The sequence below is a fragment of the Aspergillus ibericus genome (genome assembly GCF_003184845.1).
Source record: "Aspergillus ibericus CBS 121593 unplaced genomic scaffold BO80scaffold_47, whole genome shotgun sequence".
NCBI classification, from domain to species: domain Eukaryota; kingdom Fungi; phylum Ascomycota; class Eurotiomycetes; order Eurotiales; family Aspergillaceae; genus Aspergillus; species Aspergillus ibericus.
The window spans coordinates 2,356-17,347 of record NW_020292145.1 but is presented as its reverse complement, the minus strand read 5'-3'; the positions used below and the strand labels follow the sequence as shown (position 1 = coordinate 17,347).

General features: G+C 53.3%; 4 protein-coding genes across 4 annotated transcripts; all 4 read right to left on the bottom strand.

Moving 5' to 3' along the window:
* Nucleotides 1-391: 391 nt before the first annotated feature.
* BO80DRAFT_467929 (uncharacterized protein) lies at nucleotides 392-1,057 on the bottom strand (the record flags this gene model as incomplete). Its single annotated transcript, XM_025722895.1, has 1 exon — nucleotides 392-1,057. One exon carries the CDS (start codon nucleotides 1,055-1,057, stop codon nucleotides 392-394), a length of 666 nt encoding a protein of 221 aa, XP_025571510.1.
* Nucleotides 1,058-1,584: 527 nt separating this feature from the next.
* Nucleotides 1,585-2,867, bottom strand: BO80DRAFT_428357 (uncharacterized protein). The gene is made up of 2 exons (XM_025720235.1): nucleotides 2,188-2,867; nucleotides 1,585-2,102 (listed from the first exon to the last, which is right to left on the bottom strand). Exons 1-2 carry the CDS (start codon nucleotides 2,741-2,743, stop codon nucleotides 1,843-1,845), a joined length of 816 nt encoding a protein of 271 aa, XP_025571509.1. The 5' UTR covers nucleotides 2,744-2,867; the 3' UTR covers nucleotides 1,585-1,842.
* Nucleotides 2,868-3,007: 140 nt separating this feature from the next.
* On the bottom strand, nucleotides 3,008-4,670 carry rpL3 (60S ribosomal protein uL3). The gene is made up of 6 exons (XM_025718128.1): nucleotides 4,636-4,670; nucleotides 4,530-4,561; nucleotides 4,383-4,440; nucleotides 4,160-4,316; nucleotides 3,426-4,099; nucleotides 3,008-3,374 (listed from the first exon to the last, which is right to left on the bottom strand). Coding segments are annotated over exons 1-6 (1,179 nt in total). The 5' UTR covers nucleotides 4,638-4,670; the 3' UTR covers nucleotides 3,008-3,118.
* A 678-nt stretch (nucleotides 4,671-5,348) lies between these two features.
* Nucleotides 5,349-8,857, bottom strand: cyc8 (putative transcriptional corepressor Cyc8). The gene is made up of 8 exons (XM_025714143.1): nucleotides 8,507-8,857; nucleotides 8,237-8,440; nucleotides 8,097-8,179; nucleotides 7,866-8,045; nucleotides 7,721-7,813; nucleotides 7,509-7,665; nucleotides 7,213-7,457; nucleotides 5,349-7,158 (listed from the first exon to the last, which is right to left on the bottom strand). Exons 1-8 carry the CDS (start codon nucleotides 8,679-8,681, stop codon nucleotides 5,695-5,697), a joined length of 2,601 nt encoding a protein of 866 aa, XP_025571507.1. The 5' UTR covers nucleotides 8,682-8,857; the 3' UTR covers nucleotides 5,349-5,694.
* Between the last annotated feature and the right edge of the window lie 6,135 nt (nucleotides 8,858-14,992).

Sequence of the window (14,992 nt, the reverse complement as noted above, 5' to 3'; positions counted from 1 at the left end):
GATAAAGTGAGTCTACAGCTGATCAAATTACTGGTTCTATGATCGGCGTTATTGAAGTATATTGCTGTCTACAACATAGGCAGAAGAGGGGGAGGGAGATGGTGGAATAAGGTGAGTTCTTTTTGCATCCTAGTACTCTATACACAAATTCATATGATCACATCCCAGTCATTATTTATTAGCGATTATCATTGATCACTCAGAAGCTGACTTCATCCCCTGTACATATCCAGCTCTGACAATACATATCCACCCCATAAGAGGACCATATTCATTTCACCTCATCCAGCCACCCACTCCATCCAGTTCACCTCGACATTTTCAGTCCATCTCAGTCAATCAACCGCTCAATCCATCCATCCATCCACCAACCCATCAATAATCAACAATCTCAACACTCATCCCCCACCAACGACCACCCCACAACCGCCACATTCCCCACCAAACACGAATCAAACCGCTCCGCAGCAGACGGACTACACCCCTCAATCCCACAACGAAACCGGCCCTTCTCCCGCTCCTTCACACTCAACACGGTACTCATAATCTGGAGCACACGACACACCCCAGCCGGCACATAATCATCCGGCGCCGACAGCTCAAAACACACAAACGCGATATCATGACCGTTGGGAATAGCCCGGCACGCGAAGCGCCATTTCTCCATGATGGCGTCGAGATTAGGGAGGATGGCGTCGGGGCGGATTTCCCCATTTCCGTTGCCGCTAGTGGTGCTAGTATTGGTAGAGGAAAAGGAGGAGGAGGAAGAGGTGGGAGTGATGACGGTGGGTGATTCGCATCGGTAAGGGTAAATGATTTGGAGTTCGCGGAGGATGTAGAGACGGATGATGCGGACGTGTTTGGTGATGAAGTGGTAGATGGTTTCGCTGGCGAAACTGACGAAGAGGTGGTAGGCGTTGCGGAAGGCGAAGATGTAGGAGAAGGGGTCTTGGATGATGGTCGTGATGGGGATGGTGGTTTCGCTGGGGGATCCGTTGTCGGAGATCCAACAGTGGAGGTTGTTGGAGGCGTCGGTGGCGATGAGGACTTCGGTCATTTTGTTGGTTGCTTGAATTCCTTTGGTTTGTCGGTGAGGGATTGCTTTGGCATAAGCCTTGCGAGAAGTATAAAGCGATGAGAAGAGATTGAGAAAGCCGCTCTAAGAAAGGAGCTTTATACTGGCGGTAAGAGAAGCCTGCAGGGAATGAGAGAAAACTCTGACAGGTATGGGGCTATCAAACATGACAACAGTGGGCTTCATCTTGGGAAAAGGTGAATGACCGGTGGAATCAGTATGACGATGCGTGATATGATACGATGCTATACGAGTCTAGAGCAGGTGAGGATCCACTGCCATGTACTTCACGGCACGGATATTAACACTGGTGACAGGAGAGGAGGCGGATGTCCTGGCAACGCGGCTATACGGCTTTTGTTCTGGGCTCAGACTTGTGAATCGGTCTTTGCAGGTAGAACTGTCACCGTGAGTGGCAAAGAATGACGGTTAGGGCTGGAGACTATGCTGGAGATGTGCAGATGTGCATTTCTGAATGCTTACGAATAGTGTCTACAAGAACAGAGCTCACAAGAACAGTGCTTACCAGAACAGCTGTGCTAGCAGTGTCCGGAGTCCATACAGCATCATACACTACACCGAACGGCACTGACAAAAACCCTATCAATGAGAATTGCAGAAAACACAAGCATACCATGCTCCATCATCAACAAGTTCACATACAAACCCATCACCAAATACCCCCTAACCTACACCTCAACCCAAATCATAACTCATAACCCACTCCCAACCCATCACACCCAATGAAACAACAAAAGAACAAAAACCTAAGACTCAATGGCCTTAGCCCTCACCCCAACAACCAACCCCTGCTTCCCATCCAGCGCCAAAACAAAATACTCAACCCTCGACCTCCCCACCTCAACCCGATAAACCTTCACATCCGCCGCCTGTTCATCCCCCACCGCGGCCCTCACAGCCCGCAACACACCACCATACTGATTCCGAGGATCAAACATCGACGGCGACAAGGTCTCGATATCCGCCGTGAGGTCTTGATCCGGGGAGATGAGATTCGAGAGGTGAGCTGTACTCCATTAGCTTCAAACCCCACAGTACACACATAACCATGGCAAGAAAGAAACAAGGGGGGAAGGGAAAAAGTCACGTACACGCATCCGGCCACACTCCCCTCGCCGCACCATCCCACTTCAACGCCACAGGTTCAAACGGCTCATCTGTTTCAGAGACGTAGAAGGCGTCGATGGAAGTGAGGGACGCGGGGACGCGGACGTCCGTGTGGACGGTTTCGGTGCGCGCGGAGGAAGAAGAGGTCGTGGTGGCGGGTTGGGATTGGCCGGCGGAGTAGTCTGCGTTGGCTTTGTTTAGGAAGGACATGTAGGCGTCGTCGGATGACATGGTGCGGGTGGTGGTGGTGGTGGTGGTGGTGGTGGTGGTGGTGGTGAGGGGATGAGGGGTGATGTGGTAGTGGGTTGGTCTTGTTGTGGTGGTGGTGGAAAGTGTGGTCTGACGATGGAGTCGAGCAGGACACAAATGGTGGTATTGGGAGCGGTGTACCTCAGTGATTCGAGTAGGTTGTATCTGGGAGGAGAAACGAGGATGTGTCGTGGAGGAAGAAGAAGAAGCCCCAGACGCGATGGGAGCAATGACGCAATGGGCAGGGCGGCTGAGCGGCCAGCGTCGAGGTCGCAGACACGCGGCACTCATCTGATTGGTGCTGGAGAAAAACGGGTGTCAGAGACAATGGAAGGGGCTTCTAGAAGGAAGTAGATAGTGGGACGGAGGATAAAAGCCGCGAAATGGGACTGACTCTGCAGATGATGGATCCTGGAGGGACGAGTGGCTGTTGCCGGGACGAGCGTTGGACCCAGCAAATTTTGCAGACGAGTTACGCACCGACCAGCTGGACGGTCTCCCTACAGAATGATTTATGCAATTTTTACCGGCTCAAAGTAATTCAACCACTGTTATCGTGTAGCTACGTCAATAACTAACCGGCGGGACAACGTGAAAGGTATTCTCGCTTTTTATTGAAACGTAATAGAATTTGCACTACACCCAACCGACATTTCCATAAACACCTTAAGCGGAAGTAACCAGGTCCTTCTTGAGGGTACCCATGAAAGCACGCTTCTCCTCGGGGGTCTGGAAAGCACCGTGACCGAACTTGGAGGAAGTGTCGATCCACTTGAGCTCGACCTTCTCGGTGGCCCTGCGGCTGGTCTGGGGGTACAGGGTCTTGCGGAGGGTCATGACACGCTTCTTAACACCGGGAACGGAACCCTTGAGGAGGACGAAGTCGTTCTTGACCTCACCGTAGTGGACGAAACCACCCATGCTGATACCCGTTAGCAAACTTGCTAAAAATCTCTTGAATCAGTGGACTTACGGAGTGATCTGCTTCTTGGAGATATCGAACTCGGTGGAGGCGTTACCCTCGTCGGAGCCCTTGCCGATACGGAAGACCTTGTGGTTGCAAGAGGTACGGTGGTGGTAACCCATCTGACCGGCACGGGCAACAGTCCACTGGACGTGGCTAGGGTGCCAGGCACCGATACAAGCGACCTTACGCAGACCCTTGTGGGTCTTACGGGGAAGCTTCTTGGTGCCCCAACGGCTGGTGACACCCTGGAAACCGTGACCCTTGGTGACGGCAATGACATCGATCATCTCGTCCTTCTCGAAGATGGAGTCGATCTCGATGGGCTTCTCGAACAGGTTGCGGGCGAACTCAACCTTGTCGGCAACGGAGCCACCGTTGACCTGGATCTCCATCAAGTGGGCCTTCTTCTGCTTGAGAGGAGTCTTGCGGACCTGGGTGTGGGCGAGGACACGGACGACAGTGCAGTACTTCTTGACGCGCTCGAGCTCGCGGGTGATGGAGGCACCGCTCTCCTCGGCGTGCTTCTTGGCGTACTTGGTGAAAGCCTTCTTCTTGCTCTTGTACCAGTTCTTGTAGAAGCGGCGCTTGACCTCGTCGCTCAGGTGCTCAGCCCAGACGGTGGTGAGAGAGCGGAGACCACGGGGAGTCTCGATGTAACCGACAACACCGACAGCGATCAACTAGAGAAGGTCAGCCATCGTCGGACAGATTTTTTTTTTCTTTTGGCAGAATCCACATACGGGAGGAGTCTCGATGACGGTAGCAGCCTCAACAACCTCCTTCTTGTGCATCTTGGCACCGGGTCTGTCAAGGTCACGGACAACAGTGGTCATACCGGCCTTGTAACCCATGGTGGCCGTCAGGTGGACGGGCTTCTTGGGGTCATCCTTGGGGAAGCTGTCGCAAAAGAGTTCAGTATATCGCCTTTCCTATCGCCCCTCCGGTTGCGAATCCAAAACTAACCTCTTGACCTTTCCACGGTGTCTGGCGGCACGCTTGCGGGGCAGGTAGGCAAGAGAGCCTGTCGAAATCCAAGTCAGTATGCTATCCACACAAGACCTCCAAAAAATTTCATGATCGCTTGCGAGGTCGCAAAGTAGGTGGACGAACCGTGCCGAGGCGCTTCGTACTTCCGGTGACTCCTATAAAATCAATCGAATCAGCGACAGGGCTCCAGAGAGCAGAGAATTGCCATGGTGCGGCAGGACCAACTTACATCTTGACCCTGTTGTCGTTAGTCGTCGAAGTGGTGAGTGAGAGTGTCTATCTCTGAGTTTGCCGGAAGTCGTATTTTGCACGCTTAACGAGTGTGGGCTGATCTAAGCGAAGTCTTGGCGGGCATTGCCCCTTCGGGTTAAGCGATTTTGGGTTACTCGGATGTGGTTGCCTCAGGCATGAACCCTTGGGTCACGCGCACATTGCCTGTCTCGGACTCTCTCGAGGTGCTGCCTTCGGTCGGTCGGACGGACGCCGCGATTATCGATTCCTACGGTCGGCCTGAGTGGCAATCCCCCCCATCCGGACCATTCTCGTCCCTGGTTATCCCTCATGCCTGTGTACCCTGTACATAGTACCACGGAGTAGCTCTACCCCGATCTTGTTGATGAGCGACTCCCGGCAGGTCGCAGGGCGGTGCGGCGACCACTGTTGACTGTCCGACCTGACTGGCCCTGTGGCCACTGGCCCGACATCCACCGCAGTCCCAGACCCAGAATTAAGGCCCCCAGTGAGGTCCGTCCCCACGTACACCCACGATTGAAACGCACGGTGAGACTTGGCGCCCGTAGCCTACATTAACGGGGTTCCGCAGAATATAAGAGGAAATCGCACAACTCCAGATTCTGTACCTTATGAGGCCAGAATTCCCCCTTTGCCTAACCGTCTTTCAACATCCGCAGGACAACTTAAAGTAGAGTAGATAATGTTTGAATTTCCGGGCTGCCCAGGGCCAACCTACCACCCTGCACTACCCACATACACACAAATGAAGGGAACAAACAACAGCTAACCATCAAGACCGCCCCATGAATGCCAATCCTACAATACAAACAAGCGTTGGTGGTAAAGAAAAAAAACAGTGCAGGAACGGAACTGTCACCGAAAGTCGGGAGAGAAGTATATAGACGAAACCAAGGAAACAGGGCATGGCGAAAACGAGGGCAGGGGTGACTTCTCATGACGAAGGGTTCATTCGGGCTGTTCTTTCCTGGGGCCCTGATAGACCGACCGATCCATCTCAAATAATACATCAAGTGGTGTCGCACCACAATGCTTCTTAAACCGTAGACTCGGGCTTGGCCGGCGTAGGGGGGTTGCCGCCGCTCAAGACCCCATTGCTGTTGTTGGCGCTGCCCGACCCACTGGCGTGCGGGCTGCCCTTGACAACAGCACTGGCTCGTTTCTCATCATCGTCGTCATCGTAGTTCTCATCCACGTCCATCTTTCGTGCCGCGGGCTCGTGCGCAGGAGCTTGTTCGCTGCGAGTAGGCTCTTCTTTCACCTGAACCTGTGCGGACGCGGATCCGGAGGACGGTCCGTTGGAAGCCGCAGCAGCGCTCTCGGCCATGGGAGGGAGACTAGGACCAGACGGGTGGGGGGGCATGTGCTGGATCGAAGGCAGCGTAGGAGGGTGGTGAGCCGCCTCAGAGGGATGATAGTTCTCGTTGACGCGACGCTGGTCCTCACGGCGAATCTCTGAAGAGCTACGGCGTTGAATCTCCCCGGGGGACGGCATGCGGTTGGGGGAAGTGACGCGACGAGCCAACTGGTGGTCATCAAGGCGGGCACGGTTCTCTTCGCTGGCAAGCTTCTTGACGGGGCCAGCCTCCGCTTCCCACTCCCGGCCACGCTTCATAGCGGAGCCAGGACGTTCTTCACGCTCGCGGGCGGCAGCCTCGGCGGCACTGATAGCAGACGCTGGTGGCGGAGCACCCCCTGCGATACCCCCACCGCTAGCGCCCTGCACCGGGACGCTAGGGCCATGATGGTACTGTTGGTGGGGATAGGTCGATCCCGGCGAGGAAGGGCGATCATCACGCAGCGGCCGGACCTCTGGAGGAGGGCTGAACGGACGATGGTAAGGAGGCAGAGCGTTAGCAGAAGCAGGACCATTGGGACCGCCGGGCGCAGGAGGGGCGGCAGGAGCAGGCGGCAACGGTCCACGGGTAGCGGGCGAGAAGGCCGTAGCACCACTAGCACGATCGAGAGCGGAAGCGGGGGGGTTGGCAAGCTGAGGAAGGCCATGGGCAGGCGCGTAAACACCCGGGCCGGTGAGGGTGGTCTTCGGAGAACGGGCTGGCTGCGCACGCACAGCGTCGGGGAAGCCTCGTCCCGGTTCTTGTCGGGGGCTGGGTTGCTGGAGTGAGGCAGCGGCACGGACGGCATCACGGGGGTCAAAACCATTGGCGGCTTGTGCCTGGGCCTGGGACTGGATATCATTGATGCCACGGTTCCAGTCAGCTATCTGTCTTGGTGGAGCGGGAGCCTGCGGGGGTGGACCACCGGTGGGTGCTGGTGCACCCCATTGAGGCGCCGGAGGCGCTCCGACACCAGGAGCTTGATAAGCCTGGGGATGAACATCCTGGGGCTGAGGAGCCGGGGCATTGCTCTGACTGGAACCTGACAACTGGCTCTGGAGGAGCTGCAAGCGCGCTTTGATATGGACATTGGTCGGGTCCAAATCAGCCGCCCGACCGTACGCATCGAGCGCGTCCGCGATCTGGTTGTTACAGGACTCGTACTGCAAACACATTAGTGCTCTGCATCACGGACTTACATGGGCAAATTGACTCACCAGAGTTCCCAGATCGTACCACACTTCCGAGATATAGGGGTTTAGACGGATAGCACGAGAATAGGCATCCAACGCGTCCCGGTACTGATTGATCTGATAGTAGAGCACACCAATCGAGCACCAGAAGGTCGGGTTGCGACCGTCCCGATAGACGGCTTGCTGATACGCCTCATAGGCCTTGGGGTACTTGGCTTGCGACATGTAGCAGCGACCGAGCAGATACCAACTCTGAGCATCGCCGTTATCTAAGAGTCGATTAGCACAGTGCACGATTGCAGATTATGAGCAGAACGTACCGGAGCTGACGGATTTCTCGAGGTACTCGATGGCCTTCTCCTGGCTAGCGTAGTTGTTGCTTTGTTGATGGTGCAGCCATCCAAGCTGTTGCAAGACCTTCGCATGGTTGGGATCACGGTCAAGAACCCTTCTGTAAGCCTGCTGCGCAGATTCGAACTGAATGTCTGTTAGCGACCACATTCGCCTCGTGCCCATCTTCGAACTTGCTTACATCTTTCTGCTGCTCGTGGACGTGACCGATCTGGAACCAGATGTCCTCCTCGGTCAATGGGCGAGGAGGGTCGGTCACAATGTATTTGAAACACTTGAAAGTATTAGCATGACCGCAAACATTACCGTGACCATTATTGGCATACCTCCAAACTCTGGGCGAACTTCTGCTGCTGTTTGTATATGATTCCCAGCCTGAAGTAGATTTCATTGGCCTTTTCGAAATCGGGGGCCATGCGCATGACCTGAGAGAAGGCTTCTTCGGCGTGATCAAGCGAGCCATAACGGTCGTAAAGAATCCCGATTCCGTACCACAACTTGGGCTCCTACCACGACCGTTAGTGGGTGTCCGCATATCCATCTGCACTTCTACTGACCTTGGGATCGCGCAAGTGGTACAGCGCCTGCTGGTAAGAGGTATACGCCTCCTGCAGGTTATCCATCATCAGATGACAGTGACCTAGGAAGCGCCGTTAGTTAATGATCATCAAAGATACAGTAGATTTATTCAAAGTACCTAAGCTGCCCCATGTCTCCCCACTGGTCGGATCCAACTTGAGAATGTTTTGGAGATATTCAATCGCCTTCGGGAACTGCTCCTTTGTCCGGTAGATACAAGAGATCGCATTCATGGCAGGGATTGACCACTGGTTGTGCCGTAAAGCTTGTTCGTAGGCATTGGTAGCACCGTCCAGGTCGCCCATCAATTCGGTAAGACCGCCTTTGCGAAACGTTAGCGACCGTCACGTAGCCGAAGCGTGACGCGCTAGGATAGCGAGCGACTTACCGATCTGAAGCCAAACCTGCTCATTGAGCGCGGCGATCTTCTGAGCGGTGCTCAAGGGCGGGCCCTTCTGGCTCTGAGACTGCAACGGCAAGTGACCGTTAACCTGTGGGTGAGCTGCAAGATGTCCATGGTGAGGGGTGACGCCTCCCGTGGGAGACGGTTGGGTATGGGCCATAGCGGCGGCTCAAAGTTAACCCAAAACGGAGCACAACCAGATCTCGACAGCAAATGAAGCTTTACGCTCCCATCAATTTGCGACACAATGATGCAATGACCGCCCGTGTCACGAAGACGTCGTACAATCCCCGGTAGAGGTAGTTGCGCAAACCAGCCACCCAATGATCTTCACACAAGCGCCGACCGCGTCCGGGAAAGGCTCCCAAGATACCTGCCGCACAAGCGAAATCTAGAACCAGCGTCGTGACGACGTATGGAAGGAGCGCGAAACGTGACAATTCCTGTCGCTCGGGGTTAAGATGAGGCTGGACAATGCGAGGATGCGAGCGGCAAAGAACGTGCACGGTCAATCAAGTCCCAAATGCAGCTAGATGGCTGGAGATGGGGCAAAATGACGTGTGGAGAGTATAGTTAAGCAACGCGGGAAGGGGGCAAAGGATTGAACGGCACGATTTAGCAGCAGGCAAAATGAAGCAAAAGCGACGGGAGGGTGAGAGGAGGGAAGTCAAAGTGAGGGATGCGGAATTGAAGTCGGGAGAGGAAAGCAATGACTCGTTACCGGGCAGGGGAGGCAAAAGCAGAAAGGGAAAGGGAGGAGAAAGCGAGAAGAAGAGAAGGGAAGGAGAGGAAGAGAGAAGAGAGGAGGAAAGGTCGAGGGGCTGGTGGTAGAGGGCGAAATTTGCCAAGCGGCGCTAGTGGTTGTGCAGCTTTCCAGCAGTCAGCGAAACCAAAGGAAAGCACGGAAAAGCTGAGATGGCGGTCGTCCGGCGCCAAGCCGAAGACAGGCAGCTTTACGTCCAGGAACGGCCTAGCGGGTGGGGACAATCTGGAGTCGTGTCCGCGGGTATTTACAGTTAATATTTTCCGGGCGCCGGAACTCAGGTGAGCGCCGGGGGATGCATTCGCCCAAGCTACGACTGCCACCAGCATCCTGCAGGCGGCGGCACCAGAAGGCAAGGTAGATGGGCGGTCCTTTTTCTATTTTATTTTTCTTTCAATTATTTTCGCTTATTATCATCGCATGTATATATAAATGGTTGGCTCGATCCTCTAGCCAGGGGAGGAGAAGAGATATTTACAAGGGGAAAAAGCAAAGAAAGGGAAAAAAGAATTTTGCTTAATACCTACGACATACATATGTACCCCATAGCATCCGCCTGTACTCTAGTCACCGCGTGTTGGCATCATGGTCAACTCCTTATTTTGGATGATTTCTTTTGCCCCATTTTTTCCCTTCTTTTTTTTTTTCTTCTTTTGCCTCCTTGGGAGACCTAGTGGGTTACTTTCTAATGAGGGGTGAACTTTGCAGTGTGATTGTACAGAGGAAATGGGCTTAGCGTCCTGTTGGCAGGCGGGGCCAATGTGATAGTGAGGAGTTAAGTTGGGAGCAAATTAAAAAAAATTGTGGACTATGAGCAGTAGCCTCAGTTTGACTAGGGTAGAACCGGGGGGGCGCACATATCATGGGACGGGTTCAACCAAAGATTTAGTGCGGATGGAGTCGAACCGCCCCGAAACAGGGCAGTGTTTGACGAGGATGCAAGCGCCGGAGCCAGGAAGGCAGCTCCAGGGATGGGGGGGTTGTGGTAAGTCTAGCACGAACCCCCGGTTGTGACTCGCCGAGGGGCTGCAGGTGGGCCATGGAACCTAGACCCACCGGACCTCTCTTCCCCGTGCCCATTTTTATTTATTATTTGATAAATTAGTGCCATCTGGACGGGAGGCCGCCAATAATTCCCTGACTGCGGCAGTGGGGCCTCAACCGACATCCTGCGCTACCTGACTGGCGTATGCCATAAGCTCAACCACCTAAGCTCCCGGCCGCCTAGTCAGGCATGAGGCGTACTCCACACTCGGACCACCTGCAAAGTGCAGAGTCCCAATGTTGCAGTCGGCCCCCCCAGTGGCTCACCCAGAAACGGTCTGCTTACTGTCCGCCCGCCTCTTCCTTGTTCCTCCTTCGGTGCCGGACAATACATGCACTTGCGTACAGATGGAGTAGGACCCTCTGCAGTCCACGCTCCAATGTGCGGCCCCATGGTCCTGCCGGAGGCGCCCGCGAGTAGAGACAGTCGGGTTCTGTCAACCAATACTACACAGAGCAGGCCCCTTCCATCTGCCAAATCAGACGGCCACCCCATGCTACTTACAGCGCTGCATAATCTCAACTCTACGCAGCGGTCTGCAGGTGCCTCAACTGTTCGGTTTCTGGAGGCAGAGGTAAATGGGGCAACAAAGGGCGAATTAACTTTGAATTGAGATCATTGTGTGAATGACGCCCGACGTGCCCGTCGCGCAGCAAATCGGGGAGATGGATTTGCTTATTCCTGGCTTTGCCCCTTCCGTCATGGATCGTTCAGAGGCTTCAGCCGCGGGACTGCCGCAGCGGCAGGCTTACTTAAGCCGTCTAGGCCAGATCCCACGCATGGGAAATGCCACCTAGCCAGATACCGGCACCAGCCACCAGCCACAGATTCTTAACGGATTCCTTGGAGTGGGCCGTTCCCGATGCTGATCCGTCGGCTCTTCTGTTGGTGTCGATGATCTTGATACATCACCTGGGTGGGCCGATCCTTTGTCCTTTTTTTTCGCCCACATTTCTTTTTTCTTTTTTTCTCCCCCTTCCCTTTCCCCTTTGGTTCCCTTCCCTTCCCACCTGATGATTAACCCCTTCCGCACACTAAACCAACTAGCAACCGCACGGGACTACGAAAATAACAAGAAGCCACCTAAGCCAGTGAACCCACCACTGGGCACTAGACTGGCATTTCTTCGGCAGGCCACCCCCCTTTGGGACTTTTGCGGCTTTGCCGTATCAGGGTCCCAACGTTGGAAGATGAACAGGCTAGCTAAATATGGGATCGGAAGAGCTCTTACCGGTAGAGGATGGTTCTCACCGTTCAGGAAAGGACTCCTGGATGGGCGCGTCGGGCCCCTATTTTGTCGGATCCGAATAAATCGCGAAGAACACAACCCCCTCTCTCGCTGTCGACAGCGTATATATACACACAGACATGCGGAGTATACATGGATGTGTCAGAAATAAAAGTAATCACCAAGATAACACCGTCACATCGACAATAAACGCACCTCACCTGGCTAGGGAGTGACAGAAGTCAGCCCAGTGGAGGCAAGGCACGGATTCCCTCCATCTTACATACCAGATCGAAAGCCGGCCGACCGGAGCTGCCATCCACCCATTGCCCATGCCCACTGCCCAGGATAGGATCCACCCATTCTTCGTATACGCTGATGAATGCCGCCCAGCAATGTACCTGAAACACGACAACGGGAGCACAAACAATGCATTGACAATGTGGTCGGTATGTGGGTTACTCGGGCAGATTTATCGTCGGCGTCCAACCCTTCCCGTTGTCCACCACACGACCATCTTTTCTGAGGGTCTCGGGTGTTCTATTCTTGTCGACGTGGGCTACCAACAAAGAAAGGAGTTCAAGCATGCATGCACATACATACGGGCCACCGGTCACAGACCTCACGCTAAGTCCTGTAACTGAGCACCCGGGCAGGATTTACTATTGATCCATCCCTGTTTCCAGCTGCAGCTTATCACCTGCACGGCGCTTACATACGAGGCACCCTGCCCGGGCCATCTGTACATCTGTACAGCCCGACAGGCAGACACCGATGTCCGCATGGGTAGGAACCCAGGCGGACGCAGAGATCCCTACATGGGAAATGGGCAGGAAATTAACTTTCAGATTCCACGCACACTTCGTACATATTTTGTCCCACCCATGCGACGCCTTTGACAGACCGATCTCGATGACTTGATGTATGTCTGCGCACCGAGCGCAACGCTAGAAAAACCGCCCCCGGTGATCCGTACAAATAGGAGCGAAAAGAAGAGTGAAGGAAAAAAAAAGATCTATATACTTGAGAAATCAAAATAGACCAAAAAGGAAATCTGTAGGTAGGCTGGCAGGCAGGTAGGCAAACCGTCAGACCCATTCAGTCATCTCTTTCATTCTTCTCTTTCCCCTCCCGCGGCCGGGGCCGGGGGGAGCCTTTTCCCCCTCACCGTTACACAACATCATGCGATCCACTCTTTAGTCGCTGGTGTTGCCGCTGCCGCTTTCACCATCTTTTTCTAGTGCTCCGTACGCCGTACCTACTGTATGTACTACCTACTTGAGGTAGGGGTGTACCTCGATTCCCTGTCAGTGTCTCACACTCTCACCAGTTGGACAGGTCGCACCCGTCATCCTCATGCTCACCCTCCCTCATCTGTCTATACTCAGGAGACAGCCACTCTTATTACATCCTACTCATACCTTTCACACTTTCAACAACAACAACTCACATACCCACATAACATAGTTAATACTCCAATAAATCAATAAGTAAGCAAGCAAAAAGAGATAGACACCTCAGGCACCTAACACACCTCAGGCACAGACCACCCGTTACCTAGTCCTGAAAATCAGTGCTATGTAGATAGTTAGCCGACGCGGTTCGACCCAACCGAAAATGTCACTCGGCATGGCCCGGCTTCCGGCTCCGGAGTAAGTACGGGGCGAGCTGGAGTGTTAGTGTGAGTGTGCCTGGGTGCCTTAGACCCCGTCTCTACTAACTACCCCATATGCGTATTGCTTACAAAGGAATGAGTAAGATGCCTCGATCCGAGCCGGTTTCGCTCCACTCACCCACTGTGGTTACTTTAAGCATGATAAATGATGTTGATGATGACTTCCTCAAAGCAAGATTCTGAAATTACGGGGTAGCGGGTTATCAGATACTGACACAATGATAACTGAGATGAAGATTTTCTTTCCCAGGGTAGGAAGAATCATGAAAGGGAAGAGTTGTTTTTTTTTTCTCATTAAGGTTTTCACCAGGGGAACCTAGACGGACCTGGACGGGTCTCGTATCATGTATGGTCGGTTGATAAACTGGTGGGATTTATGGAACGCTATCCCGGATGGAGATTGGTAAGAAGGGTATAGGGAGGGATATTAGTTGAGATTTTTTCGGGTTTAGGTTTGGGTTTCTTGGTTCGTGTGGGTTGGGATGGATGGAATTAGGTTATTAGGTTAGGATTTCGATGGGAATGGGGATAGGTGTGGGTGTGGAATTTGGGGGTAAATTTCCCGACAGGCTACTCCGTAACTACCGAACTACTACTGTTTATTTAGGTAGGTAGATAGATGATTCGGGTTGCGTGTGGAGCCGAGATAATCAAATAGTGATTAGTTTAGTACTATGTATATAGTAGTGGGATGATCTTTCCGTGACTATTATGTTTATTTGTTGCGGTATAGTCATGTTGACTAAGGTAGAATGGTGGGTGGGCGATCATCTAGGCCTAGATGCAGGAACCTTATTATGTGGATGTTGCTATTTCGGGTTGAGACTTTATCGTGGAATGAGCTTGGTTGGGAGCGGGTTCTGTAAGGGACGAGGAGTGAGGTCATGGAGTGTCGTTACAGCATGGTGTTGGAACGGATTCCGGAGGGAGAGGTGAAACTTGGGTCATGGGGATATGGTTCGACGTCATAGAGTGGGATTGCATGATCGGTCATTTGGAAACTGCTCGATCGTCGGGGGGGTTGTCATTATGGTTGTAATCGACTGAATCGTATCTGTATATGTTATCGAAGGATGGAATCTCCATGTCAAAGAGCCATATCTACTCGTGCTTCTCGAATCGGTAGCTGGACAAGTGCTCAAGGACCCATGTACTCACCGAGTGCAGAGCGAATGGACTGGTCGACCAAATCATCTTGACAGGCACATGTAAATGTGACATCCTTCTCTTCTAGAAGACCCAACCCCTGGCTTGGCGATGGCACAAGGTATACCCTGCTCATAGGGCGGCCATCCTTTCCGGCGAGGATCGGGGATTTCACCTGACCCCCGGTGAAACAATAGCACTGGGTGCGGACGATGACTTAATATGCAGACGAGAAAAAGCAAAGGACCACCGGAAAGGGCCAGCCACTTCATCATACGCCGCTGGAATTGGGCATCCGTTACTCGCCGATGGACTAGTGTCTGCTGTGACACCTTCTCGCGGGACGCAGGGGGTAGATAAAAACTTGATGTGTTATCTAGGTACCTCATCAACTCCTTGCAGGCGGGTCACTTGAATGTGTCGAGTCACGAGTACTCGCTGTCAGTGTCAGTATTTCGTGGTCAGGGCAATTTTGGTTGAAATTCCTCTTTCAATGCATCGGAATGCTCTCTTCGACAAGCGGAAATGAGGTGTATAGCGAGTCGTCCGCATTCCTTTGGAAACTTTTGCAAAGCCTTGGCAGTTGTCATGAATCGGCTATCGAGCAGGTGATC